Source organism: Schistocerca serialis, chromosome 7 (genome assembly GCF_023864345.2).
Source record: "Schistocerca serialis cubense isolate TAMUIC-IGC-003099 chromosome 7, iqSchSeri2.2, whole genome shotgun sequence".
In the NCBI taxonomy this organism is placed as follows: Eukaryota; Metazoa; Arthropoda; class Insecta; order Orthoptera; family Acrididae; genus Schistocerca; species Schistocerca serialis.
This window is the reverse complement of record NC_064644.1, coordinates 366197673-366215169: the sequence shown is the minus strand read 5'-3', so window position 1 is coordinate 366215169 and position 17497 is coordinate 366197673. Positions and strand designations below refer to the sequence as shown.

The 17497-nt window shown below is 37.9% G+C and overlaps 1 protein-coding gene across 1 annotated transcript in view; it reads right to left on the bottom strand.

Annotated features, from left to right (window-relative positions):
• The window catches only part of LOC126413093 (vitelline membrane protein 15a-2-like), a 46003-nt gene extending 29653 nt beyond the window's left edge, over positions 1-16350 (bottom strand). The window contains exon 1 of the mRNA XM_050082988.1: positions 16212-16350. Coding sequence (XP_049938945.1) covers positions 16212-16350 — 139 coding nt within the window. The remainder of the gene's footprint in view (positions 1-16211) is intronic.
• Between the last annotated feature and the right edge of the window lie 1147 nt (positions 16351-17497).

Below are 17497 nucleotides of genomic sequence, written 5' to 3'. Positions count from 1 at the left end.
CAGAATTCTTAAATGTTTTGAATTTACGTGTAGTAATGAACAGCTTATAGTCAAAGTCATCATGTCGGCGAGTCGCATATCGGTCATTGTTACGTCGTTTCGGCGGTTCCATTTCAAAATTCGGTGCACCTTGCCAATTTCTTTCATAATTTCCGAAATGCGCTGTGTTATTATTTTGTGGCTGTTCCGTATTTCTATGTCCCTCTTCCCGTATTGGGGCGCGTGTCCTCTGAAATACGTAATTCTTGTATTACCTGTGTCAGCTGATCTTGTACTTCCTGGATTTCTCTTTGGTGTTGCGTATTAATTTGATTCTGATTTTCTTTGAATTTCCTAATTTTTTCGCACTCATCTGTGTCATTAAAGACTACCAGTTTTGAGTAATTCAGATTATCATCTACCGTTGTGGATAAGTTAGTGAACTGATCCGAAAGTTCGGCTACTTTCTCCGATAGTGAACACATTTCCTCAGTGTGTTTTTCTGAACCAAGTTTCAGAGTCTCCATTTGTGTTGAAATCGAATCTACTGTGTCCTTTAAGTTTTCCTGAGTTTTTGCAAGTTGTGTAACCGAATCGGTAGATGCAATTGAGTCAGTTTTAGCCCACAAGGTGTCATGACTTACATGAACAATGGTTTGCAGTTCTTTTATGGCTGCTTCGTGATTCTGTAATGCATTTTCATGCCGCGAGAAAATAGGTTGAAAATGCTCACAAATTTGTGTTTTTACGTCATTACAGACTTTTTGACATTTCGATTCAATGTTATGTAACTCAGTAGTTAAATCTTCATGTGTTTGTTCAAGTGTGGTGTCTAACTTCCGAAGATTTTGTTTCATTGTGTCTAACTTTTGAAGATTTTGTTCCATTGCGTCTAACTTTTGAAGATTTTGTTCCATTGTGTCTAACTTTTCAAGATTTTGTCCCATTTGTTTCTGATTTTGTTCAAGCGTTGTGTCTAACTTTTGTAGCCTTTGTCCCATTTGTTGCATTAACTGTAATAACAGTGCACTGGTGTGTGAAACATGTTCCTCAGTGCTATTCGGCAGTGCATTTGAACCGGCAATATTCGCATTTTGAAAAGCAGAAAATGTGTCTTGATTTATTTGAGAAAATGGTGAGGACGCAAAACCTGAATCTACAGTATTTGCAAGATTGTGTCCTGTCACTTCGGAATCCGGAGGCGAGCTGTTGCCGACCGATCGAACGATAATGCTTCCCTGTTCACTAATTATTTCACTGCCTACACCATTATTTGCAGCCTGCTCCATTTCCCTGTGCACAATTACCAAATTACTACTTTGAACATTAGTTAATTCATTACACTGCGGCGCTAACTCACTGCTTTCGTCTTCACTGTCATTTCTCAGTTTACTTTGAAGCCTAGTATTACGTTTTTCACACGCCATTATTGTCACAATATTTCACACGACAACACAGAAACACACAATTTGAAGAGCAAAAATAAGAGAACACATTAACATAGCACTGAAAATAATATCTAGTTAATTGCAAGCGCAGCAGCGAAATACTTGGTGGAAATCTACATGCATGCCACAACAACAATGAAAGACTGCAACTAGTAAGGAGATTCTCTCTACAATTATGCGCTAGCAATAAACAAAATCTACACTAATTAGACAAACTACAAGAAAAAAATAAGAAGATTCCAGTGAGGTATCCTCGGCTAAGGGTCAACATATGCAACTGTGCTTAAACTGTCACACAATATTTTTAGTGCAACGCAATCTGACTTTCAATAATCCCTACAAAAGAATGGCCCTGACTAACCTTAACCTATACCTTTCACAAATCACTTACCTCACAAAAATCTTCGTTACTCGAACTACTGCAATATAGCGAGAGCCACTACTGCCAGCTAAATAAAAGATTCTAACTACTGAGGGCACTAACTACTGATAGGCGTACTTAGCAAGTGAAAGATTTTGATACAGAACAAATTATGTATTTATCTTAATAGTCATAGTATATATAGCAGTTCATGACATCCAGTCTTACAAATTTCAAAACTCCGCCATCTCTCTCTCCACATCCACCACTGCTGGCGGCTCACCTCCAACTGCGCAACGCTACGCGCTGTTAACAGCCAGCTGCCGCTGCCCAACACTACAATGGCAGACAACAATGCAAACTAGCTACAGACTGCACACAGCACAGCCAGTGATTTTCATACAGAGCGCTACGTAACGTTGCCAATAAGAAAACATAAACAGCCTGCTTACACAGTCTGTACCTTATGCAAGTCCACTATGAGTAAACGGCCTGGGCTGCTCAATGAGGGCTTGCTGCGACTTCATAATAACGCGCCTCGATGCGTCTTCAGTGTCACAGAAAGTATAATAAAACCTCAGATCCTTGGATCGTCATGAAACAGTGAAAGAGAAGTACTTCTGAATATAAATTTCAGGTATACCCACAGTTTCGCTTCGTATGTTTCTTCTTGAACACCTCTCAAAGATACCCTCTGTGTATGAAAGCAATTTAAATAAAGAAAACGAAGGTAAGTCTCCCATATCATAATGTCTACAAATTTCATTCCCTTTGGACAATGCTTACAAAACAAGTAAATTTTCACAGCAGTTACATGCAACCGCTCACTTGGAAAAAAGTTACGTTATCTAAGTTGTGTGATGGACTCATAGCTTCCTCCCACAAATGTCGGAGTTCATGGTAACAGACAAGAAGTCATCTGCTGAAAGCAACATAATATGTGGGGTTCTCCAGGAAGTGTTACAAGCTGCTGTTTCCAATTTGTATACACAATTTAGAAGACAATTTGAGAAGCATCTTAGATTGTTTGTAAATGATACTCTCATTTACCTTTTAGCAAAGTCGTTACACAATCAAAACGAGTTATAAAATTATTTAGCAAAATATCTACACGGTATGAGAAGGGGTAACTGACAATGAGCAGGAAAAAATGGGGCGTCCCCTAGTAGAAAAAAATACACTCAGTTTCAACTTATGCAGTTAGACATTTTCGTAGCTGCGTTTGCTTTCACTAACAATGGAAGTATCACAAGTGTAAACAAGCGATCATTATTAAACTTGGCGAGAGAGGGTACTATAATTCAACTCTTGTATATTTGTATGTGCCCAATTTCACTTTTAAGGGTAAAACATACCACGAAAAGTAATTTGACATTTTAGGTTTAGGGGGAGTATCTTTCAACTGAAGATATACAAAAAGTATTTTTCATATAAAAGTTGATAATTAATAAAAATTACTGAAATCTGTAAAATCAGACTATGAGCTGTACACAATGTGTTTCCGGAATATTTTGACATAATCATTATTATTTTAATTACTTATTTTAACTACAGCTGTTTCATGTTTTAAATTGGTATTTTACCTTTAACATCAATTACCTCTTCTGCTTATATTTCATCGTTTCAGATACGTGAAATTTTGTAACTGAAACTAAGAGGTAACTTACGGTACTGTTACGATACAAAATCTTTACAATACTGATAATTTATAAATGATGCTAAAAAATAATGTTATTTTATAACATAGACATGAACTACACGAAATTTCTGAACATAATATAAAACATGCAGAACACGTTATGAAAGGGTATTCCTTAGGATTTCAAATTATCATGTATGATATGCTAAATATTTCAGTATTTTGGCAAGCCTTAACGAAGAGAATTGATTACGTACTAGAGACTGCAGCTTGAGTACATTGTTTCGCATGAGGAAATTGGCATCGTAATCATTCAACATATCTAGATCTGAAAATCTTCTCAAGGAGTTCTCCAACATCGAAAGCCGTATACGTTCCATGGTTGTATTTGTACTGTCGAGCCCCCTGGGATCACCATATGGGCAACTTTCTTCCTTAATTTCTCTTTTAACAAAAGTTTTTATTTTTCAAAAGTCAATGACGGTGGTGGGATATTTTAAAAGATTTCAAATTATTGGAAAAGTGCATTATAGAGATTTCAATTACGTTTATTAAATATCAAATTTTATATGAATAACATTTTCGTGTGCCATCGGTTGAAAGATATTGTTCTAAACCTAATATGCCAAGTTACTTTCCAAGGCATTGAAGAAAATACGGCTTGCACTATAAGGCCGTCCCTACAAACCCGCCAAGTTCCGTGCGGATCGTCTATTTACGGTTGGGAATGTTCGCTTGTGAATCTGACCAGCAGACGTATCAGGCGTCGCAGAACGACATAAATAACGTAAAATATCGGGGTGGTAGAAGCTTACGCGTGACCGACAGAGATAATCCTTGTCCGAGATAAAATTTAACTATCGTCCGTACAGATAAAACTATGACTCTGTAGAGCTTTAGTTCATACGTCACTAACTTTAGAGGCTTCTATTTTTTGATAAAATTTCCCTTGTATCTCTAATAAAGATACCTCTGGAACTTTTACAACGCCCATTTCTTGTAGTTTTATGTCGCTCTCCAAATTCCGAACAGGCAGAATGTAACACGAAACAGAATCATAAGTACCCCTGAAGATATTCGACACAGCTCTGGACAAAACCTCAGAAGTTTCGTAGGCCACGACGATACAATCAGAAAGATTCACCAGCAGCCACTAGAACCTGTCACAAAGGCCTTCGTTGTATAAACACCTGTCTTAGAATCTAATGGAGGTGGCTTGCGTCGGCTTCCGCCGACATGATAACAAGTGTCAAGCGTGCATTTGTGTCGTGCGGATAACTCCGACGACTGATGACACGGTGTTGTTTACGTTTGTGTTGTTGCGCACGTAGGTAAGACCAAGGGTGAAACATGGTTCTGACACGTAACCTAGAATCGTAATACCAACCTGTGTGTGCTTTCGAAATGAGTGCTGGATACAGAGTGAAAGCTCAGCCCAACCAAAAACCCCAAATTCCTGCCACCCTTTGCCCCAAACGAGACAAATAACAGCTTGTCTTCTCCAGCAAAGAGTATAGGAGTAATAATAGATGAAAAACAAAATTGGACTGAGCACGTAACTGTAAAGTGCAAGAGGGCATCATTATCACCTGTGCCCCACATAATCTCTGCTGTCTCGACCTGAAAAAAAGTTGCACAAACGTTTACAGCTATTCATTAATGGATGTATTCATGCAATTCCTTTGTCAGGAAATCTCACGGCGCCTGGTTCACATGGTTCTAAGCACTATGGGACGTAACATCTGTGGTCATCAGTCCCCTGGACTTACAACTACTTAAACCTAACTAACCTAAGGACATCACACACATCCTTGCCGAGGCCGGATTCGAACCTGCGACCGTAGCAGCAGCGCGGTTCCGGATGAAGCGCCTAGAACCACTCGGCCACAGTGGCCGGCTTCACGGCACCTGGAACTGTTTGACTGCCTGGGTTCCTCATAAGGGGTGTACAAAAAGTCTTTCCGCAGTTCCGTATGATTGTTAGTCGCGCGTGCCCTATGACTGTTCGCCTGCCTGGGTTACCTCCCTTCGCGTGGACTCTCCCAACATTCTACTGTTTTGTTTATCTCGGCCAGCGTCAGTAGTATCGTTGGTGTGTGTCGTTACGTGTTGACGTGAACGTTCAAGTTCAGTTCCTTTGTTCGTTTGTTTCGTTTTTGCCGCTGTTAAAATGCTAACCATTGAAGAAAATGTGTTTTTAGTCGAACAAGTGTTCAAAGCTGGCGGTAAATACAGAGTTTCAGTTCGTCAAACATTTAATTCAGTTTTCCCGGAGACAACACTCCCACATCGCGATACCGTGCGAGATTTGATTAACAAATTTCGAAGTTCCGCTTCAGAGATAGATCCAACGAGAAATGGTGGTCCTAGCGTTTTGTCTGAGGAAAAACTACTCGATTTTTCCGATGACGTGTCCATAAATCCAAACAAGTCAGTAAGAAAACTCGCCCAGGAAATTGATATGATTACTGCCCACAGAGCTGTAAGGAAAAAATTAGAACTTTTCCCATACAAAGTGGCAGCCGTGCAAGAACTGAAAAATACTGATCGTGGAAAGAGACTGCACTATTGTCAATGGTTCAGAAATTTCGTTCAATAAAATGGAAGGGATATTCATAATGAAACGTTTTTCACTAGTGAGGCGTGGTCTCATTTATCCGGGTACATAAACTCGCATAATTCTCGTATGTGGAGTACTGCAGATCCGTTATGTATTCATTAGGAACCACTTCATTCTGTGAAAATAGGAGTTTGGATTGCAATTTCTAGACTTCGGTTTGTGGGTCCTATATTTTTCAACGAAATAATAAACGCACAACGATAACGCAGTGATATTCTGTACTCATTCATAGGAGAATTCGTGTTAAGAGAAATACTGAACGGTTATTTTCAACAAGACGGTGCGACCGCGCATACAGCTCGCGTTTCAATGTCACTGCTTGCTGATGTATTTGGTGATCGCATAATTTCACAGGGACTTTGACCTATACGATCGCCTGACCTAACACGATCTGACGTTTTCTTCCGGTATGCAGCGAAATCTTCTGTCTATAAAAACCATCCAAAATCCATCGATGAATTATAAACTATTTACTATTAAAAACAGTCTTGATCACGATTTATTTTATAAGGTGACCGGTTTCGACCACTACTGTGGTCATCTTCAGACCTACAAGATGTATACAAAGCACTAATTAGAGGGCTACATGCATTAATGAAAATACATAGAGTTATACGGCTATAAAGCTATAAAACGTTGAATTACCATTGAGTGGGAACCCCTTTCTGTTGGAGAATCACGACTGGAGAAACCAGAGCACGTCTTACTTTATATAATGGAGGCTCCACCCACTTCTGACTGCATGATGTCATTATTAACCAATGAGTTATAAGTCGAATTACAATTTAAAATTTCTTAGTTAAAAGAACATTGTTAAGAATTAGAAATAAATATACATTAAACTTAGCTTATTTAACAGCTATTGTCAATTAAAAAGCGTTAAAAATATTTAAAAATGTAGGAAAATGAACTTCAGTTTGGCAGTACATGGGTTGCCATCTCGTGGCCTGTCAGTGAACCATTTGGAACCACTGGTTGCTATGGTGAAGTTAGACGCCGTTGCAAAGATGAAGGAGCAAGCTTCTTCCACTGAAGTTGTTGTAGAGTCGATAGTTGAACTAGTGGTTGCCATGGTGAGGACAAACGCCAATGTAAAGATGTGGCAGCAGGCTTCTTTCCAATGAAGTTGTTGCGAAGTGGAATGGAAAAGACTGTGGCGTCAGACAATGTATTATTGAGCAGCAACTTGTCTTTATTGAAACGAAAAGAGTAAGCTACAATAATCAGTAGCTGATATATATAACTCATGCTGCACAAATACGCTACGAAGTAGTTGACCGTATATATGAAATATTATCTATGAAGTTAGTATGTAGATTAAAAGTGCCATTTTTTTTTTTTTTATAAGGCATTGCTATTCCGCAAGTTACATACCAGTCATATAAGCAAATAAAATTGAAAGAATTTAAAATTATAAAATTATTAAATTATGAGCCATTGTCAATAATAAAATAAAACGATGTGAATTAGCAGTTTAAAAGCATAAAAGCAATATTTCTAAAACAGATAGTCAATCATAAAATAATGTTTGATAAAATACAATTACAATGTAAAGATAAAATATTTGCTAAAAGTCTTAATAATTTGAAAGACCTTTTTTTAAAACAAATACAGAAGAGTAGACATTCTAAAGCAGATCATCGAAAAGCTCAAAGAAATGTTTGTCTTTGAACTGAAGTTGTTCGTTTAAAACAGATAATGGATTACTTTTGTGAAGTGAAAAAATTTCAATTTCTTCCAAGGTATTTAGCAGTGGTCCTTTCGGCACAGTATGTAATATTTTCAAATTGCTAGAAATGCAAACCTCAGAATGATTGTATTCATCAAGATGTTGACCGAATATTAATTTGATACGTGCAGCACCAGTAGTATGTTCTCTGAAACGTGTTAAAAAGTTTCGGCCAGTTTGGCCAATATACTGTTTCTCACAGTCATTACATATTATTTTATAAACACCTGACTTTTGGTATCTATTTGAGTCTCCAATTGTGTGTTTCAGTTTCATCTGTAGGGGGTTATTAGCTTTAAATGCTATTGCCACGCTTGTGTTCTTAAATAATTTATTTATTTTATCTGAGATAGGTCCCATGTATATCATTTGTGTAAATCTCTTCTTGGAATTTATAATGGCATCATTTTTTTCTTGTAATTTTTTTACATAACAGATCAACCTGATGGGAATTATAATTGTTAGCAACTGCCATCTGTTTTAATGTATCAATTTCCTTTAGGATTGCATCATGTTGGAGAGGTAATTTCAGTATCCTATGTATCATAGTTTTAAAAAATGCCATTTTGTATCTTAATGGATGGCATGATGTAGCATTTATTATTACGTCGGTTGATGTGGGTTTTCTATAAATAGAAATATTATGTCTTCCATTCTGTTTTGTAATTGTGAGGTCAAGGAAATTAATACTATTTTTACTTTCATGTTCTACTGTAAATACAAGTTTTGGATGTAAATTATTTAAGTTGTTAGCGAAAGCATCAATTTCTTCCTTAGAGCCGTTATATAATAGCAGTGTGTCGTCAACATATCTTTTATAGTATATAATTTTATTTGTTATTTCTGGATTATTTTTGAAAAATTGGATTTCAACATAGTTGACGAAGATATCTGCTATAGTGCTAGCCAGGGAATTTCCCGTTGCAAGTCCATCTTCTTGTATGTATATTTTATTATTAAATGAAAAATTATTAAAATCTAGAGTAATTCTTAACAGTTCAATGAATTCTACTATTTCTTTGGGGCTCATGATTTTGTGATGCGTTAAGTTATCATTAATAATAGAGATAGTCTCTTGAATAGGTATATTCGTGTAAAGATTTGTGATGTCTAACGATGCAAACCTTGCGTTTTTTGGAATATCCACATCATAAATTAACTTAGTTAATTCGAAACTGTTTTTAATACTATAATTTTCTTCATAAACATAGAAGGATTTTAAGATTTAATTGAGCTTTTTGTTTAGGTTATAAGAGGGACAGTTGGTATTGTTAACAATTGGACGAATTGGTAAGTTTTGTTTGTGTAATTTGATTTGCGATCTCAACTTAGGTAAAGTGGGGTTCATAACTTTAAGTGTTATTTTATCTTTAGGTGCAAGTAAAGAGTCATTATCATCAATCAGTTTTTTAATTTTTGTTTGAAATCTTGAAGTCGGGTCTTTATTAACCTCAGTTATTCCATCAGCGTTAAAAAATTGTGAAGTTTTAGAAACATAATCATCTTCGCTAACAATGACTAGAGTATTCCCTTTATCTGCCTTGATTGCAGTAGCTTTATTAGTTATTAACTTCTGGTTGATTTGCTTTACAAGTTTTAATTCATTATTATGTTTATTTTTATCTTTTTCATTAGTAATAACATTCTTAGTTTTACGTGCAATGTCACATTTTTCAGACCTACTAAATTGTGCATGTTTTGCAGCAATCTTTACATCAGCAATCACACGTTTAATATTTGCATTGCTCAATTGTGGAGCTAAATTATATTTTAGGCCTTTGTTTAAAAGTGTTGTCTCGGCAGGAGTAAAAGAAATTTTGGTTAGATTGGTTACTCTTGGATGAAAGTGATGTACATTTGGTGAAACATCTTGTGAACGCATATTTTGGTGACTAACAAGGGCTGCAATTTTCTTATTATGCTTATTAGAAATAGTTTCTTGCACTGCATTAATTTTCTCATCTGTAAAGTTAAGTAGCTGTGAAAATATTAATGGTGACAACTGACTGCTAATTTTTAAATGTAAATTGTACATTTCAAGATTTAATGCATCTTTTTCTTTATATGCATCTTTAATTTCAGATCTGATCCACAGAATGCTACTCTTCTGTTGTAAAAACTTTTCTATATTTGATCTGGTATTAAAACTAATTTTTACATAATTAGGAATCACATTATTCATCAGGCATTGTTTGTTAAAAGATATTTTGGTATTAAGTTTCATAATTTTAGTGTGTAACCCTCTAAACTTCTTGTAATCTCCCAATACCTGACTAGGCAATAATTGAATTACTTTTGAATGCGTTATGGGAACAGCAGTGATCAATGTCTTGTAAATAATTACTATTAAAAACAGTCTTGATCACGATTTATTTCATAAGATGACCGGTTTCGACCACTACTGTGGTCATCTTCAGACCTACAAGATGTATACAAAGCACTAATTAGAGGGCTACATGCATTAATGAAAATACATAGAGTTATACGGCTATAAAGCTATAAAACGTTGAATTACCATTGAGTGGGAACCCCTTTCTGTTGGAGAATCACAACTGGAGAAACCAGAGCACGTCTTACTTTATATAATGGAGGCTCCACCCACTTCTGACTGCATGATGTCATTATTAACCAATGAGTTATAAGTCGAATTACAATTTAAAATTTCTTAGTTAAAAGAACATTGTCAAGAATTAGAAATAAATATACATTAAACTTAGCTTATTTAACAGCTATTGTCAATTAAAAAGCGTTAAAAACATTTAAAAATGTAGGAAAATGAACTTCAGTTTGGCAGTACATGGGTTGCCCTCTCATGGCCTGTCAGTGAACCATTTGGAACCACTGGTTGCTATGGTGAAGTTAGACGCCGTTGCAAAGATGAAGGAGCAAGCTTTTTCCACTGAAGTTGTTGTAGAGTCGATAGTTGAACTAGTGGTTGCCATGGTAAGGACAAACACCAATGCAAAGATGTGGCAGCAGGCTTCTTTCCAATGAAGTTGTTGCGAAGTGGAATGGAATAGACTGTGGCGTCAGACGATGTATTATTGAGCAGCAACTTGTCTTTATTGAAACGAAAAGAGTAAGCTACAATAATCTGTAGCTGATATATATAACTCATGCTGCACAAATACGCTACGAAGTAGTTGACCGTATATATGAAATATTATCTATGAAGTTAGTATGTAGATTACAAGTGCCATTTTTTTTTTTATAAGGCATTGCTATTCCGCAAGTTACATACCAGTCATATAAGCAAATAAAATTGAAAGAATTTAAAATTATAAAATTATTAAATTATGAGCCATTGTCAATAATAAAATAAAACGATGTGAATTAGCAGTTTAAAAGCATAGAAGCAATAATTCTAAAACAGATAGTCAATCATAAAATAATATTTGATAAAATACAATTACAATGTAAAGATAAAATACTTGGTAAAAGTCTTAATAATTTGAAAAACCTTTTTTTAAAACAAATACAGAAGAGTAGACATTCTAAAGCAGATCATCGAAAAGCTCAAAGAAATATTTGTCTTTGAACTGAAGTTGTTCGTTTAAAACAGATAATGGATTACTTTTGTGAAGTGAAAAAATTTCAATTTCTTCCAAGGTATTTAGCAGTGGTCCTTTCGGCACAGTATGTAATATTTTCATATTGCTAGAAATGCAACCCTCAGAATGATTGTATTCATCAAGATGTTGATTTCTAGCAATTTGAAAATATTTCACACTGTGCCGAAAGGACCACTGCTAAATACCTTGGAAGAAATTGAAATTTTTTCACTTCACAAAAGTAATCCATTATCTGTTTTAAACAAACAACTTCAGTTCAAAGACAAACATTTCTTTGAGCTTTTCGATGATCTGCTTTAGAATGTCTACTCTTCTGTATTTGTTTTAAAAAATGGTCTTTCAAATTATTAAGACTTTTAGCAAATATTTTATCATTACATTGTAATTGTATTTTATCAAACATTATTTTATGATTGACTATATGTTTTAGAATTATTGCTTTTATGCTTTTAAACTGCTAATTCACATCGTTTTATTTTATTATTGACAATGGCTCATAATTTAATAATTTTATAATTTTAAATTCTTTCAATTTTATTTGCTTATATGACTGGTATGTAACTTGCGGAATAGCAATGCCTTATAAAAAAAAAAAAATGGCACTTGTAATCTACATACTAACTTCATAGATAATATTTCATATATACGGTTAACTACTTCGTAGCGTATTTGTGCCGCATGAGTTATATATATATCAGCTACAGATTATTGTAGCTTACTCTTTTCGTTTCAATAAAGACAAGTTGCTGCTCAATAATACATCGTCTGACGCCACAGTCTTTTCCATTCCACTTCGCAACAACTTCATTGGAAAGAAGCCTGCTGCCACATCTTTGCATTGGCGTTTGTCCTCACCATGGCAACCACTAGTTCAACTATCGACTCTACAACAACTTCAGTGGAAAAAGCTTGCTCCTTCATCTTTGCAACGGCGTCTAACTTCACCATAGCAACCAGTGGTTCCAAATGGTTCACTGACAGGCCACGAGAGGGCAACCCATGTACTGCCAAACTGAAGTTCATTTTCCTACATTTTTAAATATTTTTAACGCTTTTTAATTGACAATAGCTGTTAAATAAGCTAAGTTTAATGTATATTTATTTCTAATTCTTGACAATGTTCTTTTAACTAAGAAATTTTAAATTGTAATTCGACTTATAACTCATTGGTTAATAATGACATCATGCAGTCAGAAGTGGGTGGAGCCTCCATTATATAAAGTAAGACGTGCTCTGGTTTCTCCAGTTGTGATTCTCCAACAGAAAGGGGTTCCCACACAATGGTAATTAAACGTTTTATAGCTTTATAGCCGTATAACTCTATGTATTTTCATTAATGCATGTAGCCCTCTAATTAGTGCTTTGTATACATCTTGTAGGTCTGAAGATGACCACAGTAGTGGTCGAAACCGGTCACCTTATAAAATAAATCGTGATCAAGACTGTTTTTAATAGTAATTATTTACAAGACATTGATCACTGCTGTTCCCATAATGCATTCAAAAGTAATTGAATTATAAACTGCTATATCAACTTTCACTGCTTCTGTTACAGAAGAAATGTTACAGCTTTGGTTTGGAAACATGGCTAGACAAATTGAATTGTGTATTCAACAACAGGGGGGAGACTTGCAACATTTAATGCGAGAAATTGTAAGTAAAAATGAATGTTCAATAAATTAATAACTTGTATTTCACCGAGTTTCATTTCGGTATATTCACTGCGGCATACGGCACGCGCGGCTAACAATTATACGGCACAGCGGAGAGACTTCTTGAACTCCCTGTATCTATGAGGTTCGACTTTATGGTAATATTTCACCATCGTGTCTGCTTGCAAAAAAGAGCAGAGAATTTCACACACAATGTCTCCTCTACTACCTCTTTAATGTATGCTGCCGCCACATATTTCCTAGATTTTAGCGCTCTTGTATGGACAAAATGACGAAAACAGTCTTCCCATCAGAGCAAAATCCTTTCTGTCCCACTCCACCACTTTCTGGAAGTCGCTTTCAGTAGCAGGAACCCGAATCTGGACAAAATTTTCCGAAATGTATGAGAGACCTGAATAACATCTCCAGCTTCAGAAGGCAGGTAATGTACTAAAGCAATGTTAACGAATACGGATGATCTTGTCGTACCTACTTGTTACCCTTAAACATCCTTCTGTCCGACGAGATGTTCCTCATTTCACGGTATTCGTAGATGTTGCAGTCTTGTTAAATTTCGTTTCCCCAGAACTTCCTGTATCATCAAACACCTATCTAGTGTACTTACAAACTCTTTTTATATCTGACACTATTATTTTTGTTATTATTGTCACTTTTATTAGTGGCAGCAGCAGCAGCCGCAGCATAGCTCGCGCAGGATACGATGGCCGATGCGCAGTGGCCACTTCTTGTCCAAAACAATGGGCGAGTTCATTCGTTTGCCTGATAAGTATTTTTCACCTTTCGGCCGTTCAGCGATGACAAAATGGAGACGCGAAGCCTGCAGTCTTTCTGAAATGATTGTACAGACCATGTGGTAAAAACGTTTCATGTTTGCTTCACTTATAGCTTTATATATCAGATTCATAATGATGTGCCCATCGCTTCGTTAATGGTCATAGTTATTGTGATATTTATGTGAAAGTAAGGCATTGTGTGAAATTCGGAAAATAGAGATCGTTATGAATTTGCTTTTAGTGCATATTACATAATATATTGTGTTTGAGATTTAAATAAGATATTTAATTTTTTCTTTAGACTTGGGTAGAGGTATCTGTCTGTCACTAATCTTGAGAAAATTGTTGTAGCACACTTATTTGCAATCGCGCCGCGCCAGCGATAAAGTCAAACATTCCTCAAATTTCACAAACGATTTCAGAGGTCGAAATGAGATTGTGGCAAATTTGCTATTATGTAAAACTTCACTATGTACCGTGTTATTCCAATAACTACCGACTTTTAGGGTGAAAAAATGCAGTTTTTAAGGGCCCTCGATAGCTGGTGAGGTGCGAAGTGCTATGGGTTTAGAAATGTCAAGACATTGTATATATTATGCCGAGGATGTGCTTTTTGGTCAGCTGCTGACCTTACTTTTCCCCAGTTCTCACTTGATGTACTTAATAAACCACTGTGTCAGGATTCTCTCGCAACTCTGTCTGGACAACGTGATAGTGAGGTGACACAATTTAAACTTTGCTTGTTTTGGCAAAAGAGGCAAATTTTGACATTGCAACCAGAGAAATGTGTAGAAATTCGTCACTCATGACGCTTCTCTGAAAGTTACAAATGGTTAGTAAGCCAGAGGGAAATAAATCTCTGTATTTCCGGGAGAATTGTTTCAAGATACTAATGAAAGCTGAAGTGACGGTAGATCTTTTTAAATGGTCACCGTGCAAGTGCGGGCACGGAGGTGCAGCAATTATAGTTACAAAAAATGTGAGCATAGGCTTCAGTTCAGAACGGCACGTTTTCTCCCGTGCTCGGCATTTCCCCTACAACGTCTACGCGTAATCCCCACCACTACCGCTCTCCCCATGTGTGCCCAGTCATCTACGCTTCTACCAGCAACTGTATTCTGCGCGGACTATTCCAATACAGCCACTATACCTTAATATTTAATACTAATTCATATTGTCCCTATGGACGCTCAAATTATATTAATACTATTGTAATTGTTATTTCTTAGGTAACTATGATGTAGAATAGGTACTGTACGTATTAAGCCCCTCTCTGGTGTGAGTGATATAAATAAATAAATAAATAAATAAATGCTACTCTAGAATAGCACCAAGGAATGTGCCGAGACCAACGTCTCCATTAAATAGACGGATCAACATAACCTGTGTCATATGCCATCACTTTGTGAGACACAGTAGAATTTCATTCTGGACATTAGTCAGAGGATCTAAAGCTGTGGTGTGCGTACTGCAAGACCTTCGGTACACACACCGTCAGATTATTTGACTTGTCGCTCTAACGAAGTAGGTGAGTGTCAGCAATATGTCTCGTGGTCTTATCGTGGCGTGTTTCTCTTCTGCCGTTAGGTCAGACGATAGAGATGCCACTTGCACGCTTAGAGTAGTAGATTAACGGTGACCAACTTTAAACAGAACTTGATTCATTTTCACACACATTTATTAAAATAATAAAAAGAGTAGACATTACGTAACTTGATTCAGGATGCTGTATACAATTGACAATCTGATGTTCCTTTGGTCTTGGTACGTTATAATACATCGAGAGCTCAGGTATCACTGCGCGAGTGTGATCCGTGAGGAGAAAGGGTTCTACGTTAGCAGCAATCTCATTGGCTGCGTTACATACTAATACGCGGATCGGCGGAAGCAAATTTGCTCCGTCTCTAAGACAGCGCCATCTCATAGTGCGGAGACAGACGAACGCCGCGCCTGCGCTGTTGTGCTTAGCAAGGCGCGCTCTAGTGGGAAAGTTGTGTACGCGCTGACTACGCGGAACTATGTACACAATACAAACATTACGCCACTATCATTCCTCCCCATTCCAGCAAAATAATAGCACTGGAAATTTCATCCACTTCTGGGATTCGAACTAGTTTACCTCTGGCTACAGAGACTACAGAGGCGGATATGTAAATTTAACGGTCAGCAGTTTCGTATCTCGTTTGAAGTCACCAGTTTGGATTAGCGACCCTGATTACAGAAGTGGATGAAGTTCTGAGAGGCGCTTTGATACCTGCTAGACATTTATCTGCGCAACAACTACCTCCAAGAGCGCCGCCGTTCAGCTCATAATTTCGCCCCGACGTTCCATTTCTGCGAGGGCGTGTTCGTGTTGATGGCGGGCGCCTTGTTAGCAGTGTGACAGCGCGCGGCGCCGCGAGCTCGCAAGGGAAATACTCGGCCGCGGGCAGGGAAAGTGGTGCGCGCATCTCTGCGGCCGCGACAGCGAGTAAGGCGGGGGCGGAGGAGGCGGCGGCGGTGGCGGCAGAGCGGGGGCGGGCCGAGCCGCTCCCAGCGGGGCCGGTGTTTGTCTCATTGCAATCCCCGGCCCATCCCGGTCGACAGCCTCAAGCCGTGAAAGCAATTTCCTGAAAGCGCGCCGCCGCCGCCGCCGCCGCAGCCGTCGGCCGACCTAAGAAAAGCCAGCTGCCCCCCGCCGCCGCCGCCGCCGCCGCCGCCGCCGCCGCCGCCGCCAGTCGCGGAATTACACGGCACGCCGGCACATCCTGCCCGACCTCCTGGCCTTGTCTTTCCCGAGCCGGGCTCCCCGCAACCCAGACAATGGCTACAGCGAAAAAACATACACCGTGGCGCGAGAAACATGCTTCCGTTCCGAATAACAGTGGCTTAATTTACTTGCGTTGTTTAAAAAGCAATTCTCGCTTGAGGTCGAGCAGACCATGATTCCTTTCAAATAAATAGGTTCGCAAAATGGTTCTGCCACAGCAAAATACAATTTTTCTTCCATATATGTATTGCTTATTTCACCAAAATCAATGGTTTCCTTTTACGAATTATGGCTATAAAATAGCCGGGCAACTGCTGTAAAACTATTACAAACATATATACTTATGTATTGTCGCCGGCCGCTGTGGCCGAGCGGTTCTAGGCGCTACAGTCTGGAACCGCGCGGCCGCTACGGTCGTAGGTTCGCCTACTGCCTCGGGCATGGATGTGTGTGATGTCGTTAGGTTAGTTATGTTTAAGTAGTTCTAAGTTCTAGGGGACTGATGACCTGAGAAGTTAAGTCCCATATTGCTCAGAGCCATATGCGTTGTGACGCTCAACATATTCCCCTCCCCTATTACTACAACTCTAAATGCGAATGTTCGATGTTGGGCACAGCCCTGGAAGACTTCCTCTATGAGGTCCTTGAAGACACGTGTCGCTTTCCCTTTCACTTCTGCAACGGTTTGAATCCTTTTTCGTTTTAATGCAGATTCGATCTTCGAGCAGGTATAAAAGTCACATGGTATTTGGTCGGGCGAGAAAAGGAGAGCGGCCTAACATGGGGCGAGCTGAACTTCGCTAGAAACATCTCAACAGACAATGCGGTATGAGCCAATGCTTTGTCTTGGCGCAGAACCCCGTGATTGGTTCCTCCATAATCTGGATCTTCTTTTTTTTTCAAATTTTCTGAAAAGATTGAGCAAGAACCTCAAGGTTGTAACGTTGATTAACAG